The sequence below is a fragment of the Sus scrofa genome, chromosome 3, assembly GCF_054392235.1.
Source record: "Sus scrofa isolate SSC_HxYL_T2T_F1_AM1 chromosome 3, Sscrofa_HxYL_maternal_Yorkshire_Landrace_v2.0, whole genome shotgun sequence".
Classification (NCBI taxonomy): domain Eukaryota; kingdom Metazoa; phylum Chordata; class Mammalia; order Artiodactyla; family Suidae; genus Sus; species Sus scrofa.
Genome location: NC_139385.1, coordinates 41504283 through 41516316, shown reverse-complemented (window position 1 = coordinate 41516316; position 12034 = coordinate 41504283). Strand labels below are relative to the sequence as shown.

General features: G+C 41.2%; 1 protein-coding gene across 47 annotated transcripts in view; it reads left to right on the top strand.

Annotated features, from left to right (window-relative positions):
• The window catches only part of RBFOX1 (RNA binding fox-1 homolog 1), a 2264635-nt gene that overhangs the window by 2126008 nt on the left and 126593 nt on the right, over positions 1-12034 (top strand). For all 47 annotated transcript variants that reach the window (XR_014840851.1, XR_014840853.1, XM_021088068.2 and 44 more), the window contains 2 exons: positions 4969-5061; positions 6898-6958. Coding sequence is in view for 45 of the 47 variants with exons in the window: in XM_021088068.2 (XP_020943727.1) it covers positions 4969-5061; positions 6898-6958 (154 nt within the window). In the remaining 2 variants the exon portion in view is untranslated. The remainder of the gene's footprint in view (positions 1-4968; positions 5062-6897; positions 6959-12034) is intronic.

The following is a 12034-nucleotide window of genomic DNA, read 5'->3' as shown; positions in this document are numbered from 1 at the left end:
TCCCCGAGATAGCCACTCCATGCTTAGGGAGGTTGGCTGTGTGTTCTGCGGGTATTTGGTGTGTGTGTGTGTGTGTACATCTATACAAAGGCAGTGTCTGTATTATCCTGGGAATGTATAACATACAAATTCGTGTGTATATGAATAGCAAGTAAACAAGGAAATTGCATTTTAAAAAGATAATGCCATGATAAACAACGAGGGCCATAGAGCACAGGAAACTACGTTCTATATCCCGTAATAAACCATAATAGAAAAGAATCTGAAAAGAATACGTGTTCCTGTACATATATGCCTCGTGTTGCTGGAGAGCAGAAATTAACCCAGCATTGTAAACAACTATACGTCAATAAAATAACTTTTTGAAAAAATACTAATAAATTTTTTAAAGGATATGCCAGACTTTGGAAAATGGAATGAGATAGCCTCTCAGGGTGAGAGCTCTTATAATTCATGTTTCCTTTTAGGAGATTTTAAAAACATTTTGTTTACCTCTGAAACATTTTGTTTGGGGGATGCAGGCAGAGATAGCTACTTTTTCATATACCTGGGAAACGTCCAGTCTCCCCTTTGATTGAATGATGTCTCCAAGGTTGGTTGCCATCCAGGGACAAGACTGGGGCATTAGCCCGGGGGTGGGAGAGACAGGGGCTTTTCCTGTCCTCATAGACTTTCCTGAGTAGCTGGAGAGACAGACACAAAGACACACAAGAGCAATAGAGTTTGCCCTGTTTTCTGGAGAATGAGAGGTTGCTGAGATTCCAAGCAGGCAGCCTAATCTTGTTGGAAGATGGAGGGCTTCTGGGAAGAAGGGGCATTTATGCTGCCAGTGAAAGATGAGTAAGAATTTCCCAGGGGAAGGGAGGGAGGAAGGGTGGAGGAAGGAAGGAAGGAAGGAAGATGGTCTTCCAGGGAGAAGGAGCTGCATGTACAAAGCAGCTCACCTCTTCTAAGTGATAGGAATTCTCTGCACCAGAAACTAGAAGAATCTAATCTTCACATAAGATGAAAAGTCAGTGCACGCATCCATCCTGGGTGCTTCAGAGCCTTTAGTTGAGCTATAAAATGTGTGTGTGTTACTACAAAAAGGGAAGATGTCACCTAGCTATATCCCACAAGACTGAAATAGAAAAATAACTGGGATACGGGAAAGTCAGAATGAATGATTCACAAAAAGATTTTGAAATAAGCAAGTCAGGGCTGGTCCACATTAGGATCACCATTCTCTGCCTAGGGGTCATGTGTTCCCATCATAGGGCTCAAACGTGGCAGATTCTCTTCTGCTGCAGGATTGCACCTTCTCTGGGCTCCCCTGCTCTGCTGAGGTAAACCCTGGGAAGCAGGGACTCTCCTCCAGCACTTAGAGAGCCTCTGATTCCCTGGGTACAGCCTCTCCTGCACACTTGATCTTGAAGGGGTTACACATCAGCATTCCTGTGCTCTCCAGGCCAAGTGCAGAAGATATTTCTTCCCCTACCCCACCTTTTCAGGCTAAGAAAAAATATTCAGAATATTTTTGAGAACTGCAAGTTGCATTTTGCTTAAGATGGAATTCTGACCATGGGGCAGGTCAAAAGAAACAACCTTTATTGCAACCTGCTTTCAAAGGTGCCAGCCTCTGTGCTTGATGGAGAGGGTACCTGAAAATGCCCAGGTGACCATCTCTCTGGTGACCAGCTAGATCCCAGATGAGAATCTGACCATCTTCTGACCCAGGGACATCATTTCACTTCTTGTTGAGTGAACCGTATGATTAACCAATGGGACATGTAGGAAAAGCCCTTTGGTATTTGGGGGGTTCTTTCTAGAGAGAGCTCTCCATGAACCCTACTTTGATAAATCTCAACCAAGCATCTCAGCAGGTTAAAATGAAAAGTATTGAGTTGCCTCCCCCTAAAAAAAAGAGAGAAAGTGAAGTTTGGCAGAAAATAGCAAGAGTAGAAATAATAATAAAAAGGACTAGGGTTCCCGTTGTGGCTCCGTGGGTGAAGAACCTGACTAGTATCCATGAGGATGCGGGTTCACTCCCTGGCCTTGCTCAGTGGGTTAAGGATCTGGCGTTGCCATGAGCTGTGGTGTAGGTCGCAGACACGGCTCGGGTCCGGCATTGCTTGGCTGTGGCATAGGCTGGCAGCTGCAGCTCCAACTCAACCTACAGCCCAGGAACTTCCATATGCTGCAGGTACAGCCCTAACAAAGGACAAAAAAAAAAAAAAAAAAGGAGCAACGAATTACTTTTTTTTCAAAGCAAAGAATGGAGTGGACTTCCTTTTAAGTTTATGAACTTGGGCTTCAGAATAAATTTCCATCTCCATCTTCATCTCTCCGAGACATCCATAATGCAGACTTTTGGCCAGTGTGGCTTACCCTGGGTTCAGACCAGAATCACAGTGACCCTGTTTGTGGGTGGAATGTTTGTTCAGTTTCCTCTGGCTACATTTTTCCCAGCACTGTGGTGACAAGGACTGCTAGTGTCATCATCACCAAGCCCTCCATCAGTAAGATTCGGACTGTGGCTTTTCTTTCCTTGCCAAGAAAGAGCGCTGCCCCAGATCTTGCTGGCTTGTTCAGTGTACGGCATGGCCACAGATGCCGTATTGTGGGCTTAGAGGTCAGGAAGAGGGGTTGTGACTGGGTTGTGATGGGGTTGTGACTGACCCCTACAGTTAAGATCCAGATAACCAAGTCAGAAAGGTGCTCCCCTCAAAAACCCACCCCACTCCCTGAGCTGTTCTCTAGAAACTGACAACCTAATATTCTACTTCATTAAAAGAACTACTAAGTCTTTTTTTTTTTTTAATGACCACACCCTCGGCATATGGAAGTTCCCGGCCAGGGATTGAATCTGGGCCACAGCTGCAACCTATGCCACAGCTGCAGCAATGCCAGATCCTTAACCCCACTGTGCCGGGCGGGTGATGGAACCTGCATCTCTGAAGTGACCCGGGCCGCTGCAGTCAGATTCTTAACCCACTGTGCCACCTCGGGAGCTCCCGAGTCCTTCTTTGGGATGGTGCTTAGTGACAGGCGAGACCATAGAAATCCAGTCGCTGGGCTCACAGCTAACTTTTTCAGCAAACAGATTTCTGGGCTCCATTCTGGGATTCTGATCCGATCAGCATGGGTCAGGGCTCAGGAATCTGAATGTTTAATATACTCCCTGGTTCTTTCTGACATACAGCTAAGTGTGGGACCCACTGGCCAAGAGTCAGAGCCATCAAATAGAGCATCCCCCCACCCCCTGATTCTGCCTTTTGCCCATGAAGCGCTTTTATTTCAAAACCAATCAGTGTGTATACTCGAGTACCAAATGGGCATTTCACCCGTGCTGTTGAGGACCATGCAGGGTCTTAATGTTAGAGAACCTATGATCACATATGAATCACGTATTTCAGACCTGAGCTCATCACAGACCCTCACAACAGGGCAGAATGAAAGGTGGTTCCGTCTCACCCCCCAAAGGAAGAGGTTTTTTTCTTTCTCTCTCAGATAATCATCTAGTCTGACTCGAATACATCCACAGCTAGTGCCCTGCGCAGAGGAGCCCATCTGAACTGTCGGGAAGTCCTCTCTTAGGTGGAGCATCCAGTAACAGCTCTTTAAACACCATCTGCTGTAATTACTGTCTATTTTATGAGGTAGAGTGACGGTCATACTGCCCCAGCTGAGCGTAAAGCCAGCATTGTCCTCTATGTAAAGTTTACCCAGTGCACAGAGGCATCTCGGCGCATGGCCCTCTCTCACCCAGTTTGCAGAATGAGCTGAGCAAATTTACACTGGAATTGTTTCAAACGGTTGGTGTATATTTCTGAACGAGATGTACACATATTTTTAGGGGGTTTAAAAATAATGTGTCATATTTTCTGTGCTTGTCTTAGGAACAGTGTCAGGGAAGACAGAGGATGGATTTTTGACAATGTGGTGTTTTAAGGGGGGTTTTTTGTTTTTCTGGTTTTGGTTTTTGAAGCTGAACTATTCAAACAAAATAGGCCAGTGTGCAGGAAAGGGTGTATTTGTTATTGACCAATCAGAGAAGTCCCCAGAGTGTTATTACACATAACATTCTATTAAAGGAGCTTCTTTATAGTCACGCTGTTGGTGTGAGACTTGAATACCAGCCCAAGGTCTTCGAACTTTCACCTTTTGGGTGAATAAAGTGGTTGGGAAAGTCAACAAGTTCGGAAGCCTGTATGTTATTGGGGGGGAGGGGCGAGGGAGGGGATGTATTAATTACAAAAACTTGAACTGTTTGCGTTATCAATCCAGTGATGTTTATTTCTATTCATTTCATGTGATTTATTTTTTTCTTATCGGATCAAAGATTTTCAGGTTTATTATCCAAAAAAGGTCTTTCCTTTTTTTTTTTTTTTTTTTTTTAGGCTTCTAATTTTTTTGTTGTTGTTTATTTTTGAGAAGTAAAGGCTGTAAGAATTGACAAATTTGAATAACCCTAAAACTGCATGGAGGAGAAATGGTCTTAAAACTACACGGCATGATTTCTCGCAGGCGATGTTAGAGGATTTTGGCATTCATTGTTGAATTTCATGCACACGTTTTATTTTCGTTTATTCTTAATTTGCATGTCAAGAAAGTGGTTCCCTTTTTTTTTCTCGTTATTTCATTTTCTTCTCTGTGAAGACACTGTAAAATTTATTTTGATCTCGTTTTCTTTCCGTTAGATTTATTTTCTTCCGTAGTGACATTTAGAAAGGTATTTCGGGTATCCTTCTTTGAATTCTTCAGGGGTTACAGCTAACGGGTGACAGAAAAAAAAAAAAATCTTGTTCACATTTGTCGCTTACTTATTGCACATTTTAGTATTCTTATAATTTCTCTAATTTGCATGTTCCAGAACTGAAGCCAGGACAAGAAATAGAAATTAAAGCGAGAGAACGTTACACAGTGGTCGTTGACTGAAAATAATAATCTGCATGTCGTTTTGTTTTCCCTTCTCCCTCCTGCATGCAGGGATTTGGTTTCGTAACTTTCGAAAATAGTGCCGATGCGGACAGGGCGAGGGAGAAATTACACGGCACCGTGGTAGAGGGCCGTAAAATCGAGGTGCATGTCCAAAATATTTTCCTTTTCATCCTTTTTATAAGTGTCTGCTTCACGCTCATTTGTTGTTTCAGATACATCATTGTGTCTTGTATGTGACCCTATTCCCTTCTCATTGTTTATATATATATATATATATTTATATATAAAAAGGAAAACTGGCCTTACTTTTTTTTTATTTGACTTTATTATGTTACTTTTATTACTGCTGAGAGGTGGATGGCACACATGAGACAAAAGAAAGGTTAATCGGAAAGGTTTTTGGTTTTTTGGTTTTTGCTTTTTGCTTTTTTTTTTTTTTTTTTTTTTCTGGTTTTTGTTCTTTATTATTTTATTTTCCATGTCTTATAATCCATGGGTGCAAGTAGATTCCAGACAGTGGAGAGAGTGTTACAAAACGAAACAAAATACAGATCTGTTTTTTTTCTTTTCTTTTCTTTTCTTTTCTTTTTTCCTTTTCTTTTTCTTTCCACTGCAGGGCTGACGAGGGATCCACAGTGGTGTGCAAATTAAGCCAAATTGTGAACGCAATAGCGTTCGAAAGAACCATTCCAAAAAAAAAAAAAAAAAAAAAAAAATGAGACGTGTTTGTCATGAAACCTTTCATTTTTTTTTTTTTTTAAAGAAGCCCAATTTGAATCTTTGCCTTCTTGCAGTAACAAAGTGAATAAACCAAACAGGATTTCCTGTTCAATATCTGGCCCCTCCTCAAGGAAAAAAGAAATAAATAACAGCTAAAATGCCGATGCGCAGAATAAATTCTTTCTACCACTGGCTCTCCCTCAAAATGACCATAGGGTCGTATTTGGTAAAACTTTAAAAAAAAAAAAAACCAGTTAAAAATGCTTTAGTCTTTGGAGTAAGATGTTGCATATTTTGCCTTTCATTTCCCCCCCTCGACGATAACCCTTAGGCCCCTCACCAAACTCTCAGTAACCATGGTAACTGTATACAAACCCATGCTGGCGATGGTGGTGAATGGTAAGTGGTGAAATCCATCTGCCGTTTCACGTATTTAGTGCTGATATATCTCTATACATATATATATACCACGTGAATTTTTTTGACTTGTTGTATTAAGTTTTCTTGATGCTCTATTTTTTTGGATATTGGTACGCCTGTAACTGAGTGTACGTTCGAAGCTAGCCTGGGAGGCACTGGCTGGATTAATACATGACCAGTGCACATCTTACTCAGATCGTTAACTCCATATTGTGTTAAAGGATGCACCCTCTCTTTATCCTTTTGTTAGCTGTGACTTTAAAGCTTGAATGATTTCGTTAATTCTTGCGATGTGAAAGGCTCTTGTTCCAAGTGTTGAATGCTAGATGTTGCTTCCCTGATGGTTCTCCCCTCTGAAAGTGTTGCATACGGCTACAACTTGTTCGTCCTTTTTTTTTTTTTTTTTGACATTTCTGTTCCCTCGTACCTTGTCTCTCCCCTTGACTCCACTGCATGTCCCTTCATATGAACCTTATTTTCTGTTTCAAAAAGTATTTCTTGTTTCTGTGTTACCATGGAGTACACGCATGCTTTTAAACCTTCAATTATGCAGTTCCTTTTAATTTGCTTTTACTGTCTCCTTATTAAACTTTTAAATGATATGACATTGCTTTATTGAAATGATTTGTAAGTTAAAATGGTGATGAAGTAAATGTAATTACAAAAATGTATGATTTTGTTATGCACCTACTGCCTTTTATAAAGTAAAATGCATTTTAGTTTTTGTTTTTGTTTTTGTTTTTTTAAATAAGTAATCACAGTCATAATGCATGCAACTAATGGAACTGTGGGCTGGCTCTGGGGTGTGCGCTCATTCACCTTTTTCCATGTACATAGGTAAATAATGCCACAGCACGTGTAATGACAAATAAAAAGACGGTCAACCCTTATACAAATGGTAAGTAGAGATCAGCCTTTTATAAGAAATTGTCTCTGCCTCGGAATATATTAAGTAATCTACCCAGGGACTCTGTTTCCACAAGCCATCTTTGCCTCCACATGGCCACTGTGTATCTACTGCTGACCAGCTACAGTGAACCACCTGAATCAATAAGAAATGTCATGAGAAAGGCACATTTAGTTTTCAGGTTAAGCATGCATGTCCTTCTTTTAGTCTCTCTAGAATCACTCCCATTTGGGGTGAGATGCAGTCATTTTGGGGGAAGGACTTGGGGAATTTCATTTGCTGTTCGTAGAGTGAGATGAAAGAGGATGGACGTTTTGTTTGTTGTTTCTTTTTAAATCACCACTTCCTCGTGGATCACTGATCGTGCCTGGATGTGGGACTGTAGAATTTGGTTCTGGCTGTGAATCTTCTCTGGAGTGATGTGGCTTTTGAGGTGGCTTGGCAGGTCCTTCATGACCAGGTCTGCAGTGAGAACAGGAAGTCTGGGTGTGTTCTGTTCTTCTCTCTGGGTGGCCCAGTGCCCTTTGGTGAGGTCAGTATGATGCTGTATATTGCAGACCCCTTCAGGACAATGCCTTTCTGCCCTTGCTCAAGGAGACACCTCAAGGAGTTCCCACCATGGCTTAGCAGTGAACAAACCCAACTAGCATCCGTGAGGATGAGGGTTCGATCCCTGGCCTCAATCAGTGGGTTAAGGATCCAGTGTTGCCATGAGCCATGGTGTATCTCATGCACGTGGCTCAAATCCTGAGTTGCTGTGGTTGTGGTGTATGCTGGCAGCTGCAGCTCCAATTTGATCCCTAGCCTGGGAACCTCCGTAGGCCATGGATACTTAAAGGACACCTAAAAGGACAAAAAAAAAAAAAAAAGAAGAGGACATCTCAAAACACTTCATAATGAGGATTTACATGTATAAGAAGAATTATTCAAAATGTTCACACATTTTGATTCTCTAATCCTGCTCAGAATACATGTCTCTTAAGATATATGGGTTGGGGGGGAACTGCTGATATGCTAATCACATACTGGAGTACCAAAATTAAAAAGAATGTAATGTAGTCATTGAAAATTAGGGATTAGTGGAATAGTATATCCACTAAGATGAGCAGGATGAAGACTAGGGAGGGCCTCGTAATGAATGAAAAACTTTTAAATAAAAAAAAATTGTATGCGTAGCATGATTTTAACTTAATTAAGGCAGGCATTATACCAAAATGCTAATGGTTGAGTTGAATGGTGAGACGGGAAGATATTTTTCCATGGTTTCATAGATTTAAAAAAAAAAAATAACAATTTCATGACTGTCTTCAGGAAAACTGTGGAATTTTCCATTTTTAATATTTTAATTACATCTGCAACATGGAAATACGGACCTATTTTAAAAAGGAAAATAGAAGAGTCCCTTCATGGTACAATAGATTAAAGATCCTGCATTGTCACTGCAGCAGCTTGGGTTCAAATCCCTGGCCTGGAAATTTCCGTACAGAGCGGGGGCAGCCAAAAAAAGGAAAAGAAAGGAAGTAGGGGAGTGGGGGGGGGGAACCAAGGAAGGAAGAAAAGGCTAAAATATATTTTGAATAATGCCAGCTTGGTGTCCCACATCCCCTCTCAGAAGGTGCCACCATTACATAGTATTGTCTATACTTTTATTGTGCATTTTCTTTCTTTTTCTTTCTCTCTCTCTCTCTCTTTTTTTTTTTTTTTTTTTTTTTTTTTTTTTTTTTTTTTTGTCTTTTTAGGGCCACACTCACTCCCAGCATATAGGTTCCCAGGCTAGGGGTTGAATCACAGCTGTAGCTGCTGGCCTACACCACAGCTCACAGCAACATCAGAACCGTAACCCACTGAGCAAGGCCAGGGATCGAACCTGCATCCTCATGGATGCTAGTCAGGTTTGTTTCCCCTGAGCCATTTTGCACTTTCTTGCATTTATATGTAGTATCTATGTACAATATTTGCAGTACTGTGTGCATGCTTTTTATGAGAACATGATGTACATATTTCTAATTGGCTTTTATAAATCAGTACAAAGTTCTTTCAGGGTTAACTATATACAGACTAAATTCATTCTTTTTATTCGTTACATAATATTCCATAAAATGAATATATGGATTGATTCTGACATTACATACTAACTGACAATTTTTTTGTTGTAAAAAACACTCTTGGCATTTGGTAGTTTTGTTTTTGTTTTTCTTCTCTTTTGTGCCATTGCCTACCAATGTGGTTAGGTCAGTTTGTTCTTATTTTTAAAGAGGTGCTGTTAAACAGAAATATCCCCTCGATATAATAGGGCTCTAAAGTGAAAGACCAGAATAATTATTTATTCTGCTAACCCATTTTCCCAGCGCCAACAACCCAAGTCATAGCCTTAAATGGAATAGGCAATGATCCACAACAGACTTTGAATGCCCAGTGCTGAAATGCAGCAAATCTCTGATTTATGTGTCATGGAGTCTTTCTCCTTGGATAGGAATGATAGCTCTGCAACTTGCCAGAGTCAGCACACAATGACACCAACCTGACTATTGGGCATTTTCTATAATTATGAAGTAGCAATTGTGCACGTGTATGTGTGTGTGTGTATGTGTTTGCACGTATGCATACCTTCACGCATATGCCTAGGGGAGTCAGTGTGTGCTGCATACATGAGTGCACAATGCAAGGGAAGCCAAGGCTGGTTCCTTAAGCCATGGAGATGCATATTTATTTTAAAGAAAAGGTTCTTGATCAGTGTCTTCCCCAGGGGCTGAAAACTGGACTCGTTGGACATGGAGACACAGTTCAAAGCCTACTCATTAATGGCCAATATTTCTGGAACAATGACTGTATGGCATTATCTTAAGCATTTTTAAATGCACTGGGTCCCTATGAAGTCCTCTAAAAAAGACTTAGTTATCCCATTCCTGTGGTAAAGATTTAGAATTTGAGGCCAATTGAGATGAAGTAATTGGTGGCCATGGCTGGCATTCTGAGTGCATCACTTTCATCATCTTCCCTAATTGCACTTAAGCAACCAGCTACAAAAACAAAAAGATTATTCAACATGCAGCCGCAGATTCCTGCCACATGTTGGCATCAATATCTCACATCCTGTCCTGGAGAACCATGCATTCTTAGTTTCCACAGATAGTCATGTGGACTTGTCATTCCATGTACCTGAAACAGAGCACACAGAGGCTCAGTCACATGCTCTGAGTATGGCATTTAAAGGATGGATGGACACTCGCAGGAGAACTGACTTAAGAAGACAAATGCAAGTCCTAACTTGCATAAACACAGTCAGCTTCTGTAGAGGAGAGGGTGGAGAATTTTGGTATTCAAGAAAAGCACATCTCAAAAGTTTTTCCAACCTTAATTCCTGAGTATCACATCTACAAATAAAATTTCCCATAAAATGCAATCCTACATAACTGGAAAGATATGGGACACTCTTAGATCCTTAACAAGCATGACTGTGTTAAAAGGGGATATTATCACCACAAAAGAAGGAAGGAAGGAAAAGAAAGAAGGGAGGAAGAAAGGAAAAGAAAGGGAAAGAAAGAGAAGAAGGAAAGGAAGGGAGGAAAGCAAGAAAGAAAGACGGAGTGGGGGAGGAAGGAAGGGATAAAAAAGAGAATAAAGAATGGGTAGCTATGTGAGATGATAATTATGTTAACTTGATTGTGGCAGAAATTTTATAAGGTACATGTATATCAAATCAACAAGTGGTACACCTCAAATATGGTTGCATTGAGTTGTCAATTATACCTCAATAACTGGGGTGCAGATAAGAGAAACGAGGACCAATGAAGTCACATGGAGATGAGAAAATTAAGCGATTCATGTGATTCATTCATTAGCTACCTTATTCATTCTCACAAACCATCAAGCTTATGCTTCAGCAAAATGATGCATTGCTGGAGTCATAAAATTTTGAGGTCATTTCAAATGGTCAAACATACCTCTCAATGCCAGCATCACATTCAGGCATTCCTTCCGTCATGCATCCAACAAAACTTTCAGCAGCTGCAAAGTTTCCAATGATGGATAAGACAGGACCCTAAACATGAGACATGGATTCTAGGGGGCTCTCCTATAGAGGACCATAGTCAGTATCATGGAGGGTATGGATGCTTTGTTCTGGGACATTTGAACTTGGATGTAAGAGAAGACTGTAGAATGAGGTGTAGGGATCTGGAAACCCTCCCCATCAGAAAGCTCCACAAAGAGGAAATTGGGCTATTTCTGTATTGCTAATTTTTTCTGAGGATACCAACCCTCAGAAGAGAGTATTAGAGTGGCAGGGAAAGAAAGACAGTGGACCAGAGCAGTGAGACCTCAAACAAGATTTATTGGCCAGCAGAGTGGGCGGGAGCCCTGAGCAAGAGGAACTCAGAGGCCTTCCCCCCCGCCCCCGCCGTTGGGAGAGAATCAGGTTTTATAGACAGGGGGTCGTGTGCTGAGTTCTGTAGGTCCGGGATGGCGGTTGAGATCATGGTATAAAAATTTAACTATCTCCTTGAGGCTGTCTTTGTCCTTGGAAAGTCAACTGATTCATGGGCTTGGTTGTTTTACCTGTGGAAGTCTGATAAACTGGAGACGGCAGGTCTGGGTCTGGGTGGGTCAACAAGTCATGTGAACTTATTCTTTCTTAGGGCTTCCTTTTAGTTTGCACCTAAAAAGGAGTTAGGGTTTACTGTGCTTGTTAGAGATCAAATGTTTCCTCTATAGGACAGGTTGAGAATCAGATTCTCGGGGATTTCCTGGATGTAGAAGAAGCATGGGTGTTGGTTGTAGCTCTTTTATTTTCTCAGAGATCCTAGGAGGTATGAAAGTGGGACAGAAAGACCCAAGACCCTGCCTTTCACTGGCTGTTGAACTTGCAGGCAGGTGGTTGAAACTCTTCAACCAGCTCTCCCAAGTGGAACCAATGGATATGACAGAGCCTCCTCCATTAGGGATTTGCGATGATCACGGGAGGTCAAGTACTCAACACCATGGCAGGGCCACAAAGCACCCTAAACATTTAATTACTCGATAATCTCTGTAATAAGTATCCACCCTGTTCCTTTTTTTTTTTTTTTT